Source organism: Pseudorca crassidens, chromosome 7 (genome assembly GCF_039906515.1).
Source record: "Pseudorca crassidens isolate mPseCra1 chromosome 7, mPseCra1.hap1, whole genome shotgun sequence".
NCBI classification, from domain to species: Eukaryota; Metazoa; Chordata; class Mammalia; order Artiodactyla; family Delphinidae; genus Pseudorca; species Pseudorca crassidens.
Window position 1 is genome coordinate 10512640 of NC_090302.1, and position 21966 is coordinate 10534605.

Consider the following 21966-nt stretch of genomic DNA (forward strand, 5'->3'; position numbering starts at 1 on the left):
CCTTTTTATTTTTTTAAATTTTTAGAAATATCTTTATTGGAGTATAATTGCTTTACAATGTTGTGTTAGTTTCTGCTGTATAACACGGTGAATCAGCTATATGTATACATATATCCCCATATCCCCTCCCTCTTGCGTCTCCCTCCCACACTCCCTATCCCACTCCTCTAGGTGGTCACAAAGCACCGAGCTGATCTCCCTGTGCTATGTGGCTGCTTCCCACTAGCTATCTATTTTACCTTTGGTAGTGTATATATGTCAGTGCTACTCTCTCACTTTGTCCCAGCTTACCATTCCCCCTCCCCTTGTCCTCAAGTGCATTCTCTATGTCTGCGTCTTTATTCCTGTCCTGCCCCTAAGTTCGTCAGAACCTTTTTTTTTTTCTTTTAGATTCCATATATATGTGTTAGCATACAGTATTTGTTTTTCTCTTTCTGACTTACTTCACTCTGTATGACAGACTCTAGGTCCATCCACCTCACTACAAATAACTCGATTTCGTTTCTTTTTATGGCTGAGTAATATTCCATTGTATATATGTGCCACATTTTCTTTATCCATTCATCTGTTGGTGGACAGTTAGATTGCTTCCATGTTCTGGCTATTGTAAATAGTGCCACAGTGAACGTTGTGGTACACGACTCTTTCTGAATTATGGTTTTCTCAGGGTGTATGCCCAGTATTGGGATTGTTGGGTCATATGGTAGTTCTATTTTTAGTTTTTTAAGGAACCTCCATACTGTTCTCTGTAGTGGCTGTATCAATTTACATTCCCACCGACAGTGCAAGAGGGTTCCCTTTTCTCCATACCTTCTCCAGCATTTATTGTTTGTAGATTTTTTGATGAGGGCCATTCTGACCAGTGTGAGGTGATACTTCATTGCAGTTTTGATTTGCATTTCTCCAATATTAGTGAGGTTGACCATCCTTTCATGTGTTTGCTGGCAATCTGTATATCTTCTTTGGAGAAATGTCTATTTACATCTCCTGCCCATTTTTGGATTGGATTGTTTGTTTTTTTGATATTGAGCTGCATGAGCTGCTTGTATATTTTGGAGATTAATCCTTTGTCAGCTGCTTCATATGCAAATATTTTCTCCCATTCTGAGAGTTGTCTTTTCACCTTGTTTATGGTTTCCTTTGATGTGCAAAAGCTTTGAAGTTTCATTAGGTCCCATTTGTTTATTTTTGTTTTTATTTCCATTTCTCTAGGAGGTGGGTCAAAAAGGATCTTGCTGTGATTTATGTCAAAGAGTGTTCTGCCTATGTTTTCCTCTAAGAGTTTTATAGTGTCTGACCTTACATTTAGGTCTTTAATCCATTTTGAGTTTATTTTTGTATACGGTGTTAGGGAGTGTTCTAATTTCATTCTTTTACATGTAGCTGTCCAGTTTGCGGTCCAGTTTTCCCAGAACCACTTATTGAAGAGGCTGTCTTTTCTCCATTGTATATTCTTGCCTCCCTTATCAAAGATAAGGTGACCATTTGTGTGTGGGTTTATCTCTGGGCTTTCTGTCCTGTTCCATTAATCTATGTTTCTGTTTTTGTGCCAGTACCATACTGTCTCGATTACTATAGCTTTGTAGTGTAGTCTGAAGTCAGGGAGCCTGATTCCTCCAGCTCTGTTTTTCTTTCTCTAGATTGCTTTGGCTATTCGGGTTCTTTTGTGTTTCCATACAAATTGTGTGATTTTTTGTTTGTTCTAATGAGCAAAACAAAAATTTTTTGTTCATTTTTGTGAAAAATGCCATTGGTAGTTTGATAGGGATTGCATTGAATCTGTAGATTGCTTTGGGTAGTATAGTCATTTTCACAATGTTGATTCTTCAAATCCAGGAACATGGTATATCTCTCCATCTGTTGGTATCATCTTTAATTTCTTTCATCAGTGTCTTATAGTTTTCTGAGTACAGGTCTTTTACCTCCTTAGGTAGGTTTATTCCTAGGTATTTTATTCTTTTTGTTGCAATGGTGAATGGTATTGTTTCCTTAATTTCTCTTTCTGATCTTTCGTTGTTAGTGTATGGGAATGCAAGAGATTTCTGTGCATTAATTTTGTATCCTGCTACTTTACCAGATTCAATGATTAGCTCTAGTAGTTTTCTGGTGGCATCTTTAGGATTCTCTATGTATAGTATCATGTCATCCGCAGACAGTGACAGTTTTACTTCTTCTTTTCCACTTTGTATTCCTTTTATTTCTTTTTCTCCTCTGATTGCTGTGGCTAGGACTTCCAAAACTATGTTGAATAATAGTGGCGAGAGTGGACATCCTTGTCTTATTCCTGATCTTAGAGGAAATGCTTTCAGTTTTTCACCATTGAGAATGATGCTGGCTGTGGGTTTGTCATATACGGCCTTTATTATGTTGCGGTAGGTTCCCTCTATGCCCACTTTCTGGAGAGTTTTTATCATAAATGGGTGTTGAATTTTGCCAAAAGCTTTTTCTGCATCTATTGAGGTAATCATATTGTTTTTATTCTTCAATTTGTTAATATGGTGTATCACATTGATTGATTTGCCTACATTGAAGAATCCTTGCATCCCTGGAATAAATCCCACTTTGATCATGGTGTATGATCCTTTTAATATGCTGTTGGATTCTGTTTGCTAGTATTTTGTTGAGGATTTTTGCATCTGTGTTCATCAGTGATATTGGCCTGTAGTTTTCTTTTCTGTGACATCTTTGTCTGGTCTTGGTATCAGGGTGATGGGGGCCTCGTTGAATGAGTTTGGGATTGTTCCTGCCTCTGCTATATTTTGGAAGAGTTTGAGAAGGATAAGTGTTAGCTCTTCTCTAAATGTTTGATAGAATTCGCCTGTGAATCCATCTGGTCCTGGGCTTTGGTTTGTTGGAAGATTTTTAATCACAGTTTCAATTTCAGTGCTTGTGATTCGTCTGTTTATATTTTCTATTTCTTCCTGGTTCAGTCTTGGAAGGTTGTGCTTTTCTAAGAATTTGTCCATTTTTTCCAGGTTGTCCATTTTATTGGCATGTAGTTGCTTGTAGTAATCTCTCATGATCCTTTGTATTTCTGCAGTGTCAGTTGTTACTTCTCCTTTTTCATTTTTAATTCTGTTGATTTGAGTCTTCTCCCTTTTTTTCTTGATGAGTCTGGCTAATGGTTTATCAATTTTGTTTATCTTCTCAGAGAACCAGCTTTTAGTTTTATTGATCTTTGCTATTGTTTCTTTCATTTCTTTTTCATTTATTTCTGATCTTATCTTCATGATTTCTTTCCTTCTGCTAAGTTTGGGGTTTTTTTGTTCTTTCTCTAATTGCTTAGGTTTAAGGTTAGGTTATTTATTTGAGATTTTTCTTGTTTCTTGAGGTAGGATTGTATTGCTATAAACTTCCCTGTTAGAACTGCTATTGCTGCATCCCATAGGTTTTGGGACATCGTGTTTTCATTGTCATTTGTTTCTAGGTATTTTCTGATTTCCTCTTTGATTTCTTCAGTGATCTCTTGGTTATTTAGTAGCATATTGTTTAGCCTCCATGTGTTTGTATTTTTTAGTTGTTTTTTTTTTTTTTTTTTTGCGGTACGCGGGCCTCTCACTGTTGTGGCCTCTCCCGTTGCGGAGCACAGGCTCGGGATGCGCAGGCTCAGCGGTCATGGCTCACGGGCCCAGCTGCTCCGCGGCATGTGGGATATTCCCAGACCGGGGCACGAATCCATGTCCCCTGCATCAGCAGGCGGACTCTGAACCACTGCACCACCAGGGAAGCCCTTTTTTTACAGTTTTTTTCCTGTAATTGATATCTAGTCTCATAACGTTGTGATCAGAAAAGATACTTGATACAATTTCAATTTTCTTAAATTTACCAAGGCTTGATTTGTGGCCCAAGAAGTGATCTATATTGGAGAATGTTCCACGAGCACTTGAGAAGAAAGTGTCTTCTGTTGTTTCTGGATGGAATGTCTTAGAAGTATCAATTAAGTCCATCTTGTTTGATATGTCATTTAAAGCTTGTGTTTCCTTATTTATTTTCATTTTGCATGATCTGTCCATTGGTGAAAGTGGGGTGTTAAAGTCCCCTACTATGATTGTGTTACTGTCGATTTCCCCTTTTATGGCTGTTAGTATTTGCCTTATGTGTTGAGGTGCTCCTGTGTTGGGTGCATAAATATTTACAATTGTTGTATCTTCTTCTTGGATTGATCCCTTGATCATTATGTAGTGTCCTTCTTTGTCTCTTGTAATAGTCTTTATTTTAAAGTCTATTTTGTCTGATACGAGAATTGCTACTCCAGCTTTCTTTTGATTTCCATTTGCATGGAATATCTTTTTTCATCCCCTCACTTTCAGTCTGTATGTGTCCCTAGGTCTGAAGTGGGTCTCTTGTAGACAGCATATATATGGGGCTTGTTTTTGTATCTATTCAGCCAGTCTGTGTATTTTGGTTGGAGCTTTAAACCATTTACATTTAAGGTAATTATTGATATGTATGTTCGTATTACCATTTTCTTAGTTGTTTTGGGTTTGTTTTTGTAGGTCTTTTCCTTCTCTGTGTTTCCTGCCTAGAGAAGTTCCTTTAGCATTTGTTTTAAAGCTGGTTTGGTGGTGCTGAATTCTCTTCACTTTTGCTTGCCTGTAAAGGCTTTAATTTCTCCGTCAAATCTAAATGAGATCCTTTCTGGGTAGTGTAATGTTGGTTGTAGGTTTTTCCCTTTCATCTCTTTAAATATGTCCTGCCACTCCCTTCTGGCTTGCAGAGTTTCTGCTGAAAGATCAGCTGTTAACCTTATGGGGATTCCCTTGTATGTTATTTGTTGCTTTTCCCTTTATGCTTTTAATATTTTTTCTTTGTATTTAATTTTTGATAGTTTGCTTAATATGTGTCTTGGCGTATTTCTCCTTGGTTTATGCTGTATGGGACTCTCGGCACTTCCTGGACTTTATTGGCTATTTCCTTTCCCATAGTAGGGAAGTTTTCAACTATAATCTCTTCAAATATTTTCTCAGACCCTTTCTTTTTCTCTTCTTCTGGGACCGCTATAATTCAAATGTTGGTGCGTTTAATGTTGTCCCAGAGGTCTCTGAGACTGTACTCAATTCTTTTCATTCTTTTTTCTTTATTCTGCTCTGCAGTAGTTATTTCCACTATTTTGTCTTCCAGGTCATTTATCTGTTCTTCTGCCTCAGTTATTCTGCTATTGATTCCTTCTAGAGAATTTTTAATTTCATTTATTGTGTTGTTCATCATTGTTGTTTGCTCTTTAGTTCTTCTAGGTCTTGTTAAACATTTCTTGTATTTTCTCCATTCTATTTCCAAGATTTTGGATCATCTTTACTATCATTACTCTGAATTCTTTTTCAGGTAGACTGCCTGTTTCCTCTTCATTCGTTTGGTCCAGTGGGTTTTTACCTTGCCTCTTCATCTGCTGCATATTTCCTTGTCTTCTCATTTTGTTTAACTGTGTTTGGTGTCTTCTTTTCGCAGGCTGCAGGTTCGTAGTTCCCGTTGTTTTTGGTGTCTGCTCCCAGTGGGTGAGGTTGGTTCAGTGGCTTGTGTAGGCTTCCTGGTGGAGGGGACTGGTGCCTGTGTTCTGGTGGGTGGGGCTGGATCTTGTCTTTCTGGTGGGCAGGGCTGTGTCCAGTGGTGTGTTTTGGGATGTCTGTGAACTTAGTACAATTTTAGGCAACCTCTCTGCTCAGGGGTGGGGTTGTGTTCCTGTCATGCTAGTTGCTTGGCATGGGGCGTCCAGCACTGGAGCTTGCTGATCATTGGGTGGAGCTGGGTCTTAGCGTTTAGACGGAGATCTCTGGGAGAGCTCTCACCGATTGATATTACGTGGGACTGGGAGGTCTCTGGTAGTCCAGTGTCCTGAACTCAGCTCTCCCACCTCAGAGGCTCAGGCCAGACACCAGGCCGGAGCACCAAGACCCTGTCAGCCACATGGCTCAGAAGAAAAGGGGGAAAAAAAGAAAGAAAAAATATTATTAAAATAAAAAACACAAAAATGAAGAAGAAAGCAACCAAACTAATAAACAAATCCACCAATGATAACAAGTGCTAAAAACTGTACTAAGGTAAACATAAAAATCAGAAACAAATCAGTCACAGACAGCAAACCCCTAGTCTACAGTTGCTGCCAAAGTCCACTGCCTCAATTTTGGGATGATTCGTTGTCTGTTCAGGTATTCCACAGATGCAGCGTACATCAAGTTAATTGTGGGGATTTGATCCGCTGCTCCTGAGGCTGCTGGGAGAGATTTCCCTTTCTCTTCTTTCTCCGCACAGCTCCTGGGGTTCAGCTTTGGATTTGGCCCTGCCTCTGCATGTAGGTCGCCCTCAGGCATCTGTTCCCATCCAGATAGGACGTGGTTAAAGCAGCAGCTGATTAGGGGGCTCTTGCTCATTCAGGCCAGGGGGAGGGAGGGGTACTGTAGTTATAATTGGAACGCGGGGCAAGCCTGCGGTGGCAGAGGCCAGCGTGACATTGCAACAGCTTGAGGCCTGCCGTGTGTTCTCCTGGGGAATTTGTCCCTGGGTCACGGGACTCTGGCAGTGACGGACTGCACAGACTCCCAGGGAGGTGTGGATAGTGGGATTCTTGGTGGCTGCAGCAGCAGCGTTAACATTTCATGGCCATCTCTGCTGTCTGAGCTGATAGCGCAGCCCGCACCCATCTCTGAAGCTCATTTAGGCGATGCTCTGCTTTCTTTCGGCAGACAAGGTATCCCCTCTCCTCACGCACCCCGAAACAATGGTCTCTTGCCTTTTAGGCAGTTCCAGACTTTTTCCTGGGCTCCCTCCCAGCTAGCTATGGTGCAGTAGCCCCCTTCAGTCAGTGTTCACACAGCCAACCCCAGTCCCCTCCCTGCCGTCTGACCTCCAAAGCCCGATCCTCAGCTCCCAACCCCAACCCGTCCCAGTGGGTGAGCAGACAAGCCTCTCAGGCTGGTTGGCACTGATCCTCTGTGCAGGAATCTCTCCGCTTTGCCCTCTGCACCCCTATTGCTGCGCTCTCCTCCGTGGCTCCCAAGCATCCCTCCGCCGCCCACCCCACCCCCCGTCTCCACTAGTGAAGGGGCTTCCTAGTGTGTGGAAACTTTTCCTCCTTCACAGCTCCCTCCCAGAGGTGCAGGTCCTGTCCCTATTTTGTCTCTGTTCTTTCTTTTTTCTTTTGCCCTACCCAGGTACATGGGGAGTTTCTTGCCTTTTGGGAAGCCTGAGGTCTTCTGCCGACGTTCAGTAGGTGTTCTGTAGGAGTTGTTCTACATGTAGATGTATTTTTGATGTATTTGCTGGGAGGAAGGTGATCTCCACGTCTTACTCCTCTACCATCTTGAAGGTCCCCTTTCCAGTTGCCTTTTTATAATTCACCTTATATCCAGCAACTTTGCTAATTTCACTGGTTAATTCTAATAATGTATCTGTAGGTTCTTTTGAAATTTCTATGGAGAGGTTTGTATCATCTATGAATATTGACAGCTTTATATCTGTTTGATAGAAATATAATCACATTAATGGTGCAGCCACTATGGAGAACAGTATGGAAGTTCCTTAAAAAACTAAAAATAGAGTTGGCATGTGATCCAGCAGTCCAACTCCTGGGCATGTAGCTGGAGCAGACTCTAAATTCAAAAAGATGCATGCACCCCAGTGTTCATCGCAGCACTATTTACAATAGCCAAGACATGGAAGCAACCGAAATGTCCATCGACAGATGAATGGATAAAAGATGTGGTATATATATACCGTGGAATATTACTCAGCCATAAAAAAGAATGAAATAATGCCATTTGCAGCAACATGAATGATCCTAGAGATTATCATACTAAGTGAAGTAAATCAGACAAAGATATCATATGATATCACTTAATGTGTGGAATCTAAAAAATGATACAAATGAACTTATTTACAAAACAGAAACAGACTCACAGACATAGCGGAAAAAAAACCCCAACAAATTTATGGTTACCAAAGGGGAAGGTTGGGAGGATAAATTAGGAGTTTGGGATTAGCTGATAAAAACTACTACATATAAAACAGATAAACTAGGCTTCCCTGGTGGTGCAGTGGTTGAGAATCTGCCTGCCGATGCAGGGGACACGGGTTCGAGCCCTGGTCTGGGAAGATCCCACATGCCGCGGAGCAACTAAGCCCGTGAGCCACAACTACTGAGCCTGTGTGTCTGGAGCCTGTGCTCCGCAATAAGAGAGGCCACGATAGTGAGAGGCCCACACACCACGATGAAGAGTGGCCCCTGCTTGCCTCAACTGGAGCAAGCCCTCGCACAGAAACGGGGACCCAACACAGCCAAAAATAAATAAATAAACAAACCAATGAACCGACATTAAAACAAACAAACAAACAGATAAACCATAAGGTCCTACTGTATAACACAGGGAGCTATATTCAATATCTTGTAATAAACCATAATGAAAAACAATCTGAAAAAGAGTATGTATATTTATGTGTAACTGAATCACTTTGCTGTATACCAGAAGCTAACACAACATTGTAAATCAACTATACTTCAATAAAAAAATAATAATAAAATAAAATTGGTGGATAAAGAAATATCAGATTAAAAAGTAAAAAGAAACTGATGAAACTAGTTTTAATAATGTATTTTATTTTACTAAATAACTAAAACATTATTTCAACATGTAACAATATAAAAATTATTACTGAGATTTTTACATCTTTTTTCATGCTAAATCTTCTAAATTTGGTGTATTTTACATTTACAACACATCCCAACTTAGAGTAGCCATGTTTCAAGTGCTCAGTAGCCACATGTGGCCAGTAATTATAGTTTCGGACAGTGTAGGTCTAGACAGTGAGACAGACTTTTTTTAACAAACAGTTGTATCATGTGTAACTTTTTATGGTGTCACTGGAGAAGCCTCTACCGACTTGATCATATGTAAGTGCCAGGGAGAGATTAGGTTTTCAAGGAAAGTCTGAAAAGGTGTCATTTGAGTAATATCTTAAACTATGAATATAAACTTGCCAGGTGACCAAAATAGGCAAAGAGAATAACGTGTAAAATTGTGATGTTATGTAAGAGTAGAATTGGTTCAGAGACTTGCCCATATTTCAGTGAGGTTGAAAAATAGGTAATTATATGAGAGTGGAGGGTGGAGGGGAACACCAGTTCCCTGTGTTATGAGTAATTTATCAGTAATGATGGTTAACATGTTCCTTAAGATAAGTTTCCAGAAGTGTAACTGCTGAGTCTAATAGAAAGAATAAATGTATCCCCCGATACATACAGTGAGTCTCAAGGGTCTGCACTATTTTACACTGCCCCTAGTGAATATGCTGGTTTCAGTGCATACTCAACTGCAGTAATTAGCGTATTTTTTTTATGTTCATTACTTTATTTTGCCTTTTGAAAATTTTATAGACTTTTCTTTTTTATTATTTTTTTTTTGTTTTTAAAAAATATTTATTTATTTATTTGGCTGCACCGCGTCTTAGTTGCAGCATATTATTTTTTAATTGAAGTATAGTTGATTTACAATGTTGTGTTAACTTCTGGTGTACAACAAAGTAGGTATTATATATATTCATTTTCATATTCTTTTTCCATTATGGTTTATTATAAGATATCGAATATAGTTCTGTGTACTATACAGTAGGACTTTATTGTTTATTCTATATATAGTAGTTTATATCTGCTAATATCAGACTCCTAATTGATCCCTCCCCTTCCCCTTTGGTAATGGTAAGTTTGTTTTATGTCTGTGGGTCTATTTCTGTTTTGTTAATAAGTTCATTTGTATCATTTTCTAGATTCCACACATAATTGATATCATATGATATTTGTCTTTCTCTGTCTGACTGCAGTTAGTATGATAATCTCAACTTTCATCTCTAGGTTGCTGCAAATGGCATTATTTCATTCTTTTTTATGGCTGAGTAATATTCTATTGTATATATATATACCACATCTTTTTTATCCATTCATCTGTTGACACATTTAGTGTGCTAAATAATTAGTATATTTTTAATGTGCTAACTTTGTTGTATTAGGGTTTTTTTTCCGTTGGTTACTGGTAAGGTTTTTTTCTTTCTTTCTTTTTTTTTTGGGGGGTGGCACACTGCGCGGCATGCAGGATCTTAGCTCCCCGACCAGGGATTGAACCTGTGGCCCCTGAAGTGGAAGTGCAGTCCTAACCACTGGACTGCCAGGGAATTCCAGGTTTCATATTTTTTTCTAATTAACATTGATGTATTACTACCATCTAGTTCTCAGATTCCATTCAAGCTTCACCACTTGTCCCAATAACATCCTTTACAGCAGAAAGATCCAGCTCTGAATCAGGCATCGCACTTCAGTCTTCCCTTTTCTTTGGGGGAATATCCTGACATATCTGAAGATTACAGTTTGGTTATTTGTAGAATATCTCTCCCAATTTGGTTTTGTCTGTTTCCTCATGATTAGGTCTCTTTGGCAGGAAAATCACTTCTCATCCTATCAGGTGGTAGAGGACTTTGATTTATCTGATTATGAATGATGTTCATTTTGGTCACTTAATCAAGGTGATGTCTGCCAGATTTCATTGTTGTGATGTTACTTTTTCCTTTTGGAATTAATGTGTATTTTGTGTGCAAGTACTCTGAAACTATCCCATTCACTATCACACTTTACATTTATTCATTCACTTATGTCAGTATTGCTTTATCATTTCTTATTTAATAGGTTATAATCCATTACTATCATTATTTGTTTTGATGCTGAAATTATCCCCAATTTGGTTAGTGGATGCTCCCTCAAGCTAGATCCTAGGTCCTTTTGTAATGCTTGATTTTATTTTTTATTCATTTATTTATCCCAGTTTTATTGAGATGTCATTAACATATAACATTCTATTAGTTTAAGGTGTACACATAATGATTTGATATATTATATACTGCAAAATGATTACCACAATAAGTTTGGTTATCATCCATCACCTCACACAGTTACAAAAATTTTTTTCTTGTGATAAGAACTAAGATCTACTTTGTTGGCAACTTTCAAATGTATAATACAATATTGTTAGCTATAGTCACCATATTGTAGATTACATCCCCAGAACTTATTTATCTTATAAGTGGAAGTTTGTACCCTTCGACCACCTTCACAGTTTTCTATCACTCCCCACCCCCACTTCCAGAAACCACCAATCTATTCTCTGTTTCTATGAGTTTGTTTTTTTCTGTAAGATTCCACATATAAGTAAGATCATACAGTATATGTCTTTCTCTGTGTGACTTATTTAACTTAGCATAATGCTGTCAAGGTCCATCCATGTCGTTGCAAATAGCAGGACTTCCCCTTTTTATGACTGAATAATATTCCATTGTGTACATATACCACATTTTCTTTATCATTCATCTGTTGATGGACACTTAAGTCCTATGTCCTTTTCTTATGTGTCTGTCATTCTTTGAGCACTTTGTTGCTCTCTGGCACAGGATATTCCAGATTCATCTTGTACTTTTTCTGCTCCAGGGCTGTAATTAGACAATTACTATTCTCCAAGGAGCTCTGGTTCCCTTTATTGGAGAATGGTGTTAGAAGCCAAGATTTGGATGCTAGGTATGTTCATACCATTGGTGGGGGTCTTGGGGGGAGTGGTCACTGTTCCCAGGCCCTCTCACTAGACAGATTTACAGAACTGGGGAGTATACTTATGTACACATCACGCCGCCCCCCTCCCCCCCCAGACGTTTATGTCTCTCTTTTTCTTTTTAACTGGCTTCATTCACTTTACTTTTCTCATATAAAAATATGTGGTGGCTACGGCTGGAGCCTGGGTCCTCTGCACAGAAACTCTGTGTGGGTCTTTACAAGACGGTCAGTGAATTCCTGATACGGAGACTTGGTGAACACTATTTCTTTCCAGAGATCAGGAGTGAGGTAAAGGTAGGTCTTGGAAATGGCATCAAAAGTGGCCTTGGCTGGGAAAGGAAAAACAAGAGAGGGTTGGTGAAACCCCAGATGCAGACGGAAGCTGTTGCACTTCTAGGAACAGAGTGGCCACTGTGGGCCAGTCTGTCGTGCATTAGGAGCACCTTCCTCTCCCTCTCTGAAAATACGCCAACCACACTCAGAATGTCATTAAGGGAGCTGAGAGATATATCACTCTTTTTAAACATCCATTAGTTTACCCATACCTCCAGTTTCAATCCACAGGGTTCATTCTAACCTTTTCCCTTTCCTTGTTTGTGTTTTCTTTCTCTTACAGAGAGAACTCTGGGTCCCCTTTTCCTTAGTAGATTTTCTTATTTGATGAATCCGCTATATATGACAGATCCCTCTCTACCTCTGAACTCTTCCATGTGGACATGCCCTGCTCAGGCTCTCACTCCCCATGCCAGTCCCCATTCGTGGTTACCCTTATCACTGCACTCAAGCTCCACCATCCCATGCAAGCTGGCCCTTTGTATGGATGTTGATGGTCTCCTCACAATTTGTGCTCTGATACCCAGGAGGCTACCCTCTGTACGGACACCTGCTGTGCTCTGACCCACCTAATGGCTGTAGGACTGGATAGTTTGGGAATGGGAGAGGGCTTCTTTGGATTCTTAAGTTTCACTTTAATATTTCTGGCTGTGGGATTATTTCTTTATCTTCTCTTTCCTTTAACATTCTTTGAGTCCTTTTAGTTTGAGGTTTTATATTTTCTCTAATTCTGGGAAGTTTATAGAAGTTTATTTCTACAAGTATTTATTGCCTTCTCATGATTTTTTCTTTCTTCTTTATATGCTATGATGTGGATGTTGATTTCCTTCATTTCCCTTTTCCATATCTCTTGAATTTTCTTTTGTGTATTCTATCTCTTCCTGATGTCTTTTGGCAGAGTACCTTAAACCTGACGTTTTAGCTAATTAATTTGTTCAGCTGTATCTTTTCTGTTATTTAGTTTATCCATCTACTAAGTTTATTTCATTGATTATATTTTTCATACCCAGTATTTTTATTTGCTTCATTATGATATTTTCTTCCTGCTTTATATCTAATATCCTTTCTTATTGAATTTGTTTATTTTGAACTTTGATTTTGTGTTTTTCTCCTGTAAACTCCTGTGTCCTGGGGATATTAGCCACCTTGGCTCATGAACTATATGGGGAGGGCTGGAGACAGTACAGTTTGTGCCTCATTTCTGCATCTCCTTCTGGGTTTAGAGAATGAAGGCAGGGGGTTGTTGAGTGTGGGAGATGACTTACCCAGGATCACTGTAGTGTGGAATCCCTTCCCAGACTCTGCACTTTTCAAGGTCTGTTTCCCTTTTTTAAAACCACCTAGTCCATGACGTGCGGAAAGAGGTTGTGGGAAGAAGGAACTTGTGAATGTGCAGGACCACCCAGTACTGTCAATGCGTGTTGTAAACTACTTCCCCACCAGCTGGCTGCAGTGCCACCCATGTGTTACCCTGCAGCCCCTTGACAGTTCTAGGCTTGCTACAGTTTTCCTGCCTTGCAACCGCAATTGTCTGTTTAAGACAATGTTGGAGAGAAAAATATTTGCCAAAATAACTGTACCACCCCCAACTACCATCTCTGGTGTCTGGTCCTTGTCTGCTCTGCCTATTTTTTCACCCTGCACTGGGACCAGATTTCCCTGTGTTGTCCCAGGGACTTCTATCTGTGTGTGAACACAAATGAATTTTTTTTTCTTTAGCATAGGTTCATACTATGTATACTATCTGGCAACTTGCTGTTTTTAAAATGGCTGATTAACATGATTGATTACATGGAAAGATAGCTTGGATTCAGTAATAAATAGCTTTCAAATATATGTACATGTGTGTGTGTGCATGTGGTTTTTATATCCCTTTTATACTGAAGTATATCCATATTATTGCTTTATCATCTTAAGTATAACTGTAAGTTAGTGATAGAGTAGAGTGTAGTCATTAGTGTTCTATGAAGTACTTAGCCATTTCCCTCTTTGGTTTATTTAGTTTCATAACAGCTTTTAAATACTATGGTACCGAAATAAATATCTTTATGGACAAAGGGTTTTCCATTTGTAGGATCATTTTCTGGGACAGATATACAGAATGGATAAAATAGATAAATAGGTTAAAAAGTTCAACATTTTTTATTCTTAACCATGTAGAGGAGTGCCTGGAACATTTTAGCCATTCAAATAATATTTATTGGATGAAATAATATTATAAAAACTGCCTTTTAAAATGGATGTACCAATTTTCATTCCCACCCACAATATGAGATTGTCTATTCTTCCACACCATCTTATACTTAAATTATTTTGATGATTTGATTGTAATCAGAAGATGTCTCTATCATTAAAAAAATGCTATCAGATGATATAACTAAGGTCTGTTTCTCTTTTTATTTTCACCTACTTGGTAAATAGACATATGTTTTCTTACAGGACTGAATTTGCTCTTAAAGAAATCATGTCCTCTGGAGGTGCTGAAGATGACATCCCACAAGGAGAGAGGAAAACAGTTACAGATTTTTGTTACCTTCTGGATAAATCTAAGCAACTGTTCAACGGGTTAAGGTTAGTGGACTCTTGATGCCTTAAACTTTTATCTAGTTCTGTATCTTTTTTTTCCATGGCTGATGTGTGGTAAGTTTCTGAAAAGTTATGGATAGAATGTTATATAAATATCTGTACTAGAGATGATCATGCTTCTTTTCTTCATTCTCAGGTGAGAAAACAACAGAAGAGGATAACTTATATTGTTTTACTCAAGTTGAGAGAGCTGTTTTGTTAGATGGTCTTGTATACCTTACTCCACATCATATTTTACATCTGATTTTACACATTGCGATAACTAAGGAGCCTGGGATGCATATGCAAGTGAACCTGGGGCTTCTCTTCTGTTACATTTTCTGTATACTTGTTTATTTGCTTATTTCTTTTATTCTTTCTTTTTCTTAGGATGAAGTATCTGTTAACTAAAATAAGAGTGTTCTAGACAGTGTTATTTTTACGTTAGTTGTGTGTGCCCTGACTGACTGGTAGCAGAAGCTGTATGCAATTTTGTCAAAATGTGTCTTTGTGTATTCTTGTGTGTGGTGGGTAAATAATTTTGTACCATTTTGTTTTATTTAAATGGTTTAGCCGTATTTCATTTCATGAGATTCTTAGGATATTGACTTACTTCAGACCTAAAGCTTCAATAGCTTAGTTTCAGTCATAAATAAATTCATGCTATGGGTAAAATACTAAGGATAAATAGGTTTTTTTGGGAAACTTTATATAGGAGTGAATAATTGTAAAGATTGTGAGTTATTTTTATTTTAATTAATTAATTATTGAAGTATAGTTGATTTACAGTGTTGTGTTTGGTGAGTTTTTTCTTTTTTTCCTGATAAAGTATTTTTATTTATTTATTTATTTTTGCTGTGTTGGGTCTTTGCATCTGTGCGAGGGCTTTCTCCACTTGCGGCGAGCGGGGGCCATTCTTCATCGCGGTGCGCGGGCCTCTTACTGTCGCGGCCTCTCCCGTTCCGGAGCACAGGCTCCAGACGCACAGGCTCAGTAGTTGTGGTTCACGGGCCTAGCCACTCCACGGCATGTGGGATCTTCCCAGACCAGGGCTTGAACCCGTGTCCCCTGCATCGGCAGGCAGATTCCCAACCACTGCACCACCAGGGAAGCCCACTGAGTTTGGTTTTTGTTTGTTTGTTTGTTTTTTAGCGGTACTAGGGCCTCTCACTGCCGCGGCCTCTCCCGTTGCTGAGCACAGGCTCCGCACGCGCAGGCTCAGCGGCCATGGCTCACGGGCCCAGCCGCTCCGCGGCATGTGGGATCTTCCCGGACTGGGGCACGAACTCGTGTCCCCTGCATCGGCAGGCGAACTCTCAACCACTGCGCCGCCAGGGAAGCCCTATTGAGTTATTTTTCATTTGCAATTTATTTCTGGGTAAAAATGCAATCTTCTTTTCACATATTTTATAATTTTATTCTACATCCCTAGGATCGGAATTGTACTGACAGAGTTTATTTTAAAGAATATATATTTTTGGGCTTCCCTGGTGGCGCAGTGGTTAAGAATCTACCTGCCAGTGCAGGATACATGGGTTCGAGCCCTGGTCTGGGAAGATCCCACATGCCGTGGAGCAGCTAAGCCCATGGGCCACAACTACTGAGCCCACACGCCACAACTACTGAAGCCCGCGCACCTAGAGCTCGTGCTCCGCAACAAGAGAAGCCACCGCAATGAGAAGCCCATGCAATGCAACCAAGAGTAGCCCCCGCTCGCTACAACTAGAGAAAGCCTGCACGCAGCAATGAAGATCCAATGCAACCAAAAATAATAAATTAATTAATTTAAAAAAATTCTTTTTAAAGAATGTATCTTTTTAAAAGTATTTATTTATCTGGTTGCTCTGGGTCTTAGTTGCAGCAGGCGGGCTCCTTAGTTGTGGCTCATGGGCTCCTTATTTGCCGCTCACTGGCTCCTTAGATGTGGCACGTGGGCTCCTTAGTTGTGGCATGTGAACTCTTAGTTGCAGCATGCATGTGGGATCTAGTACCCTGACCAGGGATCGAACCCCCAATCCCCTGCACTGGGAGCCTGGAGTCTTAACCACTGCACCACCAGGGAAGTCCCTAAAGAATATATCTTTAATCAACTATACGCCAAGGCACTTCTTTTTTTTTTTTTTTTTTACGGTACGTGGGCCTCTCACTGTTGTGGCCTCTCCCGTTGTGGAGCACAGGCTCCGGACGCGCAAGCTCAGCGGCCATGGCTCACAGGCCCAGCCGCTCTGCAGCATGTGAGATCTTCCCGGACCAGGGCACAAACCCGTGTCCCCTGCATCTGCAGGCGGACTCTCAACCACTGCGCCACCAAGGAAGCCCTCCAAGACACTTCCTTAAAAAATTTTTTTAAAAGTCCCACCTATCAAAATAATAAGTCTCTAAAATGCAATGTTAGGAATATGGCAAACCCTCTGACTGGGGGGAGTTGGAACACGTTTACAAAGCCTACTTCATCGAGTTACATACAGCTGAGAGAATAAGGAAGGATAAGAAAGTTCTGTGAATTAAGTTTACTGCCTATCAGAAGTTTATTGCCCTTCTGCTTTATAAGTTTTTTGAATCTTGCTTGTAGATTTTTTGACTCTTATATAGTTGCTTAAGGTTTAATCATTTTGATACTCTGCTGCTTAGTTGTGGTGTTAGTAGAATGTTTGGAGTCTACTTATATGTAATTTACCTGGCTTCGTAAACAGTAAATAATGTTGAGCAACTAAAATGCTGTGCCCATTTTCATTCCCACCTCCCCAAAGAAGAATGCCCTTAAGTGAGGAGGGTAACCTGCACTGGGTAATGCACCTTTCTGCACACCTTGGAGATACTGAAGGAGCTTTTAACTCACATCGGTTATTAAATAACTGCATGAGAGTAAATACGTCTTCACAATAAAAAAAAAATATATATATATATATATATATCTTTAAAAAAACTTACAATTATAAAGATAATACAGGGTCATCGAATGAGTCCTCCATGACCACTGTATTTAAAGCTATACTTTCAATCACTTTCTCATCTCTATATTTATTTAATTTTCTTCATAAAACTCATCGCTACCTCAAGTGATCTTATTTGCTTATGATGTCTTCCTACATTAGAATGAAATATCCCTAGGAGTAGGACCCTATGTGTCACTGTTTCTCTGCTGTCTAAACCAGGGTCTTGCACGTCACAGGTGCTTCACAAACATCTGTTAAATGAAGGATTCCAAAGACAGTGTTCTTAACTCCCACACTCTGCTGCTTCCTATTTTGTGCTACAGAAGAGATCTTTGAGATCAGTTTGGTTTCTTTTGCTTTATAGATTAAATGCATCTTTTTAAAGAATTCTTTTCTTTCACTATTATAATTCAGAAAACGACCCCAGTACACCCTGGTTTGAAGTCGTTTTTTTTTTTTAATAAATAAATTTATTTATTTATTTTATTTTTGGCTGAGTTGGGTTTCAGCCAAAACCTTGTGAACAAGGTTTTGGATGAACATGTGTTTCCAGTTCTCTTGAATATATACCTAGGAGTGAAATTGCTGGCTCATATGGTACTTACTCTAAGTTTAACGTTTTGAGGAACTTCTAGACTGTTTTTCAAGGAGGCTGTACCACCAGCAATGTATGAGGGTTCCAGTTTCTCCACATCCTCACCAACACTTGTTATTGTCTGTCTTTTTGATGATAGTCATCCTAGTGTGTGTGAAGTTGTATCTCATTATGGTTTTGATTTGCATTTCCCTAATGATGTTCAGCGTCTTTTCATGTGCTTATTGGCCATTTTTATGTCTTTTTTTTGGAGAAAATATTTATTCCAATCCTTTGATCATTTTCAGATAGGTTTATTTATCTTTTAATTTTAAAGTTGTAGTCATTTTCTGTATATTCTGGATACAAGTCCCTTGTAAGATGTAATGATTTGCAGATATATATTTTCCCGTTCTGTGAGTTGTCTCATCACTTTCTTGATGGTGTCCCTTGAAGCACAAATACTTTTAATTTTAATAAAGTCCAACTCGTCATTCTCTTTCATCACTTGTACTTTTGGTGTCATATCTAAGAAATCATTGCCTAACCTGAGGTCACTGAGATTTACTCGGCTGATGTTTCCTTCTAAGAGTCTTGTGGTTTTAGCTCTTACATTTAGGTCTGTGAACCATTTTGTGTTAACTTTTTTATAAGTTTTTTATTATTTTTATTTTATTTTATTTTTATTTTTGGCTGCGTTTGGTCTTCATTGCTGCGCGTGGGCTTTATCTAGTTGCGGTGAGTAGGGGCTACTCTTCATTGCGGTGTGCAGGCTTCTCATGTGGTGGCTTCTCTTGTTGTGGAGCACGGGCTCTAGGTGTGCGGGCTTCAGTAGTTGTAGCATGCGGGCTCAGTAGTTTTGGCTCATGGGCTCTAGAGTGCAGGCTCAGTAGTTGTGGCACATGGGCTTAGTTGATCCACGGCATGTGGCATCTTCCCAGAGCAGGGCTCGAACCCATGTTCCCTGCATTGGCAGGTGGATTCTTAACCACTGCACCACCAGGGAAGCCCCATTTTGTGTTAACTTTTGTGTATGGTATGAGATCTTAGGCATTTCTTTATCAGAAAACATTTTTTTTTCAATTGATTAATTCATTTTTTCTTTCTTCTTGCTTGTTCCCTGTTTCTCCTTTCTTGTTCATACCTGTAATGCTTAGATTGAATTTGCAATCTAAAGCCTCTATTAACCATCTACTCTCTTTTGATTTTCATCTCTATTGTTTTTCTCAACATTTTTAGAAAATGTATTCAATTTGTCCACCATATGCCCAACACATTTCACCTTGTCATTTCATATCAGCGGTTTTTGCTATACTGCTTTTTAAAAAACTAGATATTATGTATTTGATCCAAAGTTTACTAGCTGTTCTATCTGTATATTCAAATAAGACAGACACTAGAAATTTTAATGTGTTTGTGAATGGAAATTCTTTATTCAGTATGTCTGAGAAGCATATTGAATTTAGCAGTGGCATTTCTCTTCTTAAAAAGGGTTATTTTCTGGATCTGATTCTGAATCATAAATGAATCATAAAGTTCAAGTAGTCTTCTGCTGGAGACTCTCTGCTGGACTCAGATCACTCTGTGACTGCTGAAACAGTAACAATGACAGAACACACTTCCACATAGCACTCCACGGTGTATAAATCACTTTCAGGTACATCTCTATCCTTTGGCCACATACCAAAAATATGTGTTACCTAAAAATAAAGGTGAACTTCACCTTCTTTTTCAGTGTTTTGGTTGTGTAAATATATTTTACCAGCTCAAAACTGTTCTCATTTTGATTTTTTTTTTTTGGCCACACCGTGCGGCTGGTGGGATCTTAGTTCCCCAACCAAGGCTTGAATCTGGGCCTATGGCACTGAAAGTGCTGAGTCCTAACCACTGGACTGCCAGGGAATTCCCTCATTTTGATTCTTTTAAAGTGCCATTTTAACTGTAACAAAGGTTTTATTTATTTTAAAAATAACTGCAGAGTAAAATTGTGTCTGTGGAAATAGTAGGAAACCCTAATACATGGAAACATCGTGTGAGATCTAATCTTTAGGACTTTATTCATTGTCAGAGAAATTTATTATAATGCTTAGGATACCTATTTCAGTTTAGTTCTTGAATACTTAGAACTATATTGGGTTCAGGAATTAATCCTTTTCGTACAACTCAAAATCAGAAGAACAAACAATCTGATTAGAAAATGGTCAGAAGATCTGACTGGTTATTTTTCCAAAGAAGATGTACAGATGGTCAACAGGTACATGAAAATGTGCCCAACATTGTTAATCATCAGGAAAATGCAAATCGAAGCACAATGAGATATCACCTCACACCTGTCAGAATGGCTGTTATCAAAAAGACAAAAAAATACCACATGTTGGTGAGGATTGAAGAAAAGGGAGCCCTTGTGCACTGTTGGAGGGAATGTACATTGGTGCAGCCACCATAGAAGACCGTATGGAGGTTCTTAAAAAGTTAAAACTACCACAGGATCCAGCAATTCTATTTCTGGGCATTTATGCGAAAAAAATGAAAACACTAACTTGATAAGATATATATACCCCCATATTCATTGAAGCATTATTTACAGTAGCCAAGATATGGAAGTAATGTAAGTGTCCACTGACGGATGAATGGATAAAGAAATTGTGGAATATATATATATATATATATATATATATATATATATATATATGTGAATATTCTTCAACCATTAAAAATGAAGGAAATCTTGGAATTTACAACCTGGATAGACCTTGAGGGCATTATGCTGAAATGAAATAAGTCACGCAAAGAAAGACAAATACCATATAATCTCACTTTATGTAGAATCTAAAAATAACAACAACAAAAACCAAAGCAAAAGAAAAGAAACAACCGAGCTCATGGGTACAGAGGACAGATTGGTGATTGCCAGCAGCAGAAGAGGGGGGCGGGGATGCAATGGGTGAAAGGGGTTAAAAAGTGCAAACTTACAGCTATAGCATAAGTATGTAATAGGGATATAATGTACAGTGTGGTAACTATAGTTAATAATACTGTATTGTATATTTGGAAGTTGCTAAAAAGTTGATCTTAAAAGTTCTCATCACAAGAAAAAATAATTTGATATCTACGTATGGTGATGGATGTTATTATTGTGAGTTATTGTGGTGATCGTTTCATGATATCATTCTGACTTAGAAAAGTGGGTAAGCAAATCCACCAGGGATTTATTTTCAGTGTTTTGTGTGAAGGGTCCTCATCATTTTATTTTTTTATTTTTATTTTTTAAATATTTATTTATTTATTTATTTGGTTGCACCGGTCTTAGTTGCAGCAGGCAGGCTCCTTAGTTGAAGCTCGCTGCCTTCTTAGTTGCGGCACGTGGGCTCCTTAGTTGTGGCCTGTGAACTCTTAGTTATGGCATTCATGTCGGCTCTAGTTCCCTGACCAGGAATCGAATCCGGGCCCCCTGCATTGGGAGTGTGGAGTCTTAACCACTGCGCCACCAGGGAAGTCCCAGGTCCCCTTCATTTTAAACAAGCCTTAATTATTTCTACAAAAACTAGATTTATGGTGAGTAAAGTATATATCTTCTCTATATGCTTTTGGGTTTTTGTTTGAGCAGATGTGGCTAGTGCCAATGCAAGTCTGTAGTTTACTGAGAGATTAGTACTTTGACTCTTCCTTTTTCTTTTCATTTTTAAGAAAATTTATTTTTGTCTGTGTTGGGTCTTCATTACTGCATGCATGCTTTCTCTAGTTGCGGCGAGCTACTCATCGTTGCAGTGCACGGGCTTCTCATTGCGGTGGCTTCTCTTGTTGCAGAGCATGGTCTCTAGGTGCACCGGCTCAGTAGCTGTGGCTCACGGGCTCAGTAGTTGTGGCGCACGGGCTTAGTTGTTCTGTTGCATGTGGGGTCTTCCCAGACCAGGGCTCGAACCTGTGTCCCCTGCATTGGCAGGCGGAGTCTTAACCACTGCGCCACCAGGGAAGCCCCT

General features: G+C 39.2%; 1 protein-coding gene and 1 non-coding gene across 4 annotated transcripts in view; one reads left to right on the plus strand and one right to left on the minus strand.

Annotated features, from left to right (window-relative positions):
- SCAI (suppressor of cancer cell invasion) overlaps positions 1 to 21966 on the plus strand; it is a 145637-nt gene that overhangs the window by 53512 nt on the left and 70159 nt on the right. For all 3 annotated transcript variants that reach the window (XM_067743329.1, XM_067743331.1, XM_067743332.1), the window contains one exon: positions 14351 to 14482. In XM_067743329.1, coding sequence (XP_067599430.1) covers positions 14351 to 14482 — 132 coding nt within the window. The remainder of the gene's footprint in view (positions 1 to 14350; positions 14483 to 21966) is intronic.
- Positions 11959 to 12086, minus strand: LOC137228449 (small nucleolar RNA SNORA64/SNORA10 family). Its single transcript, XR_010945242.1, has one exon. It is a non-coding gene; the product is annotated as a small nucleolar RNA SNORA64/SNORA10 family (small nucleolar RNA).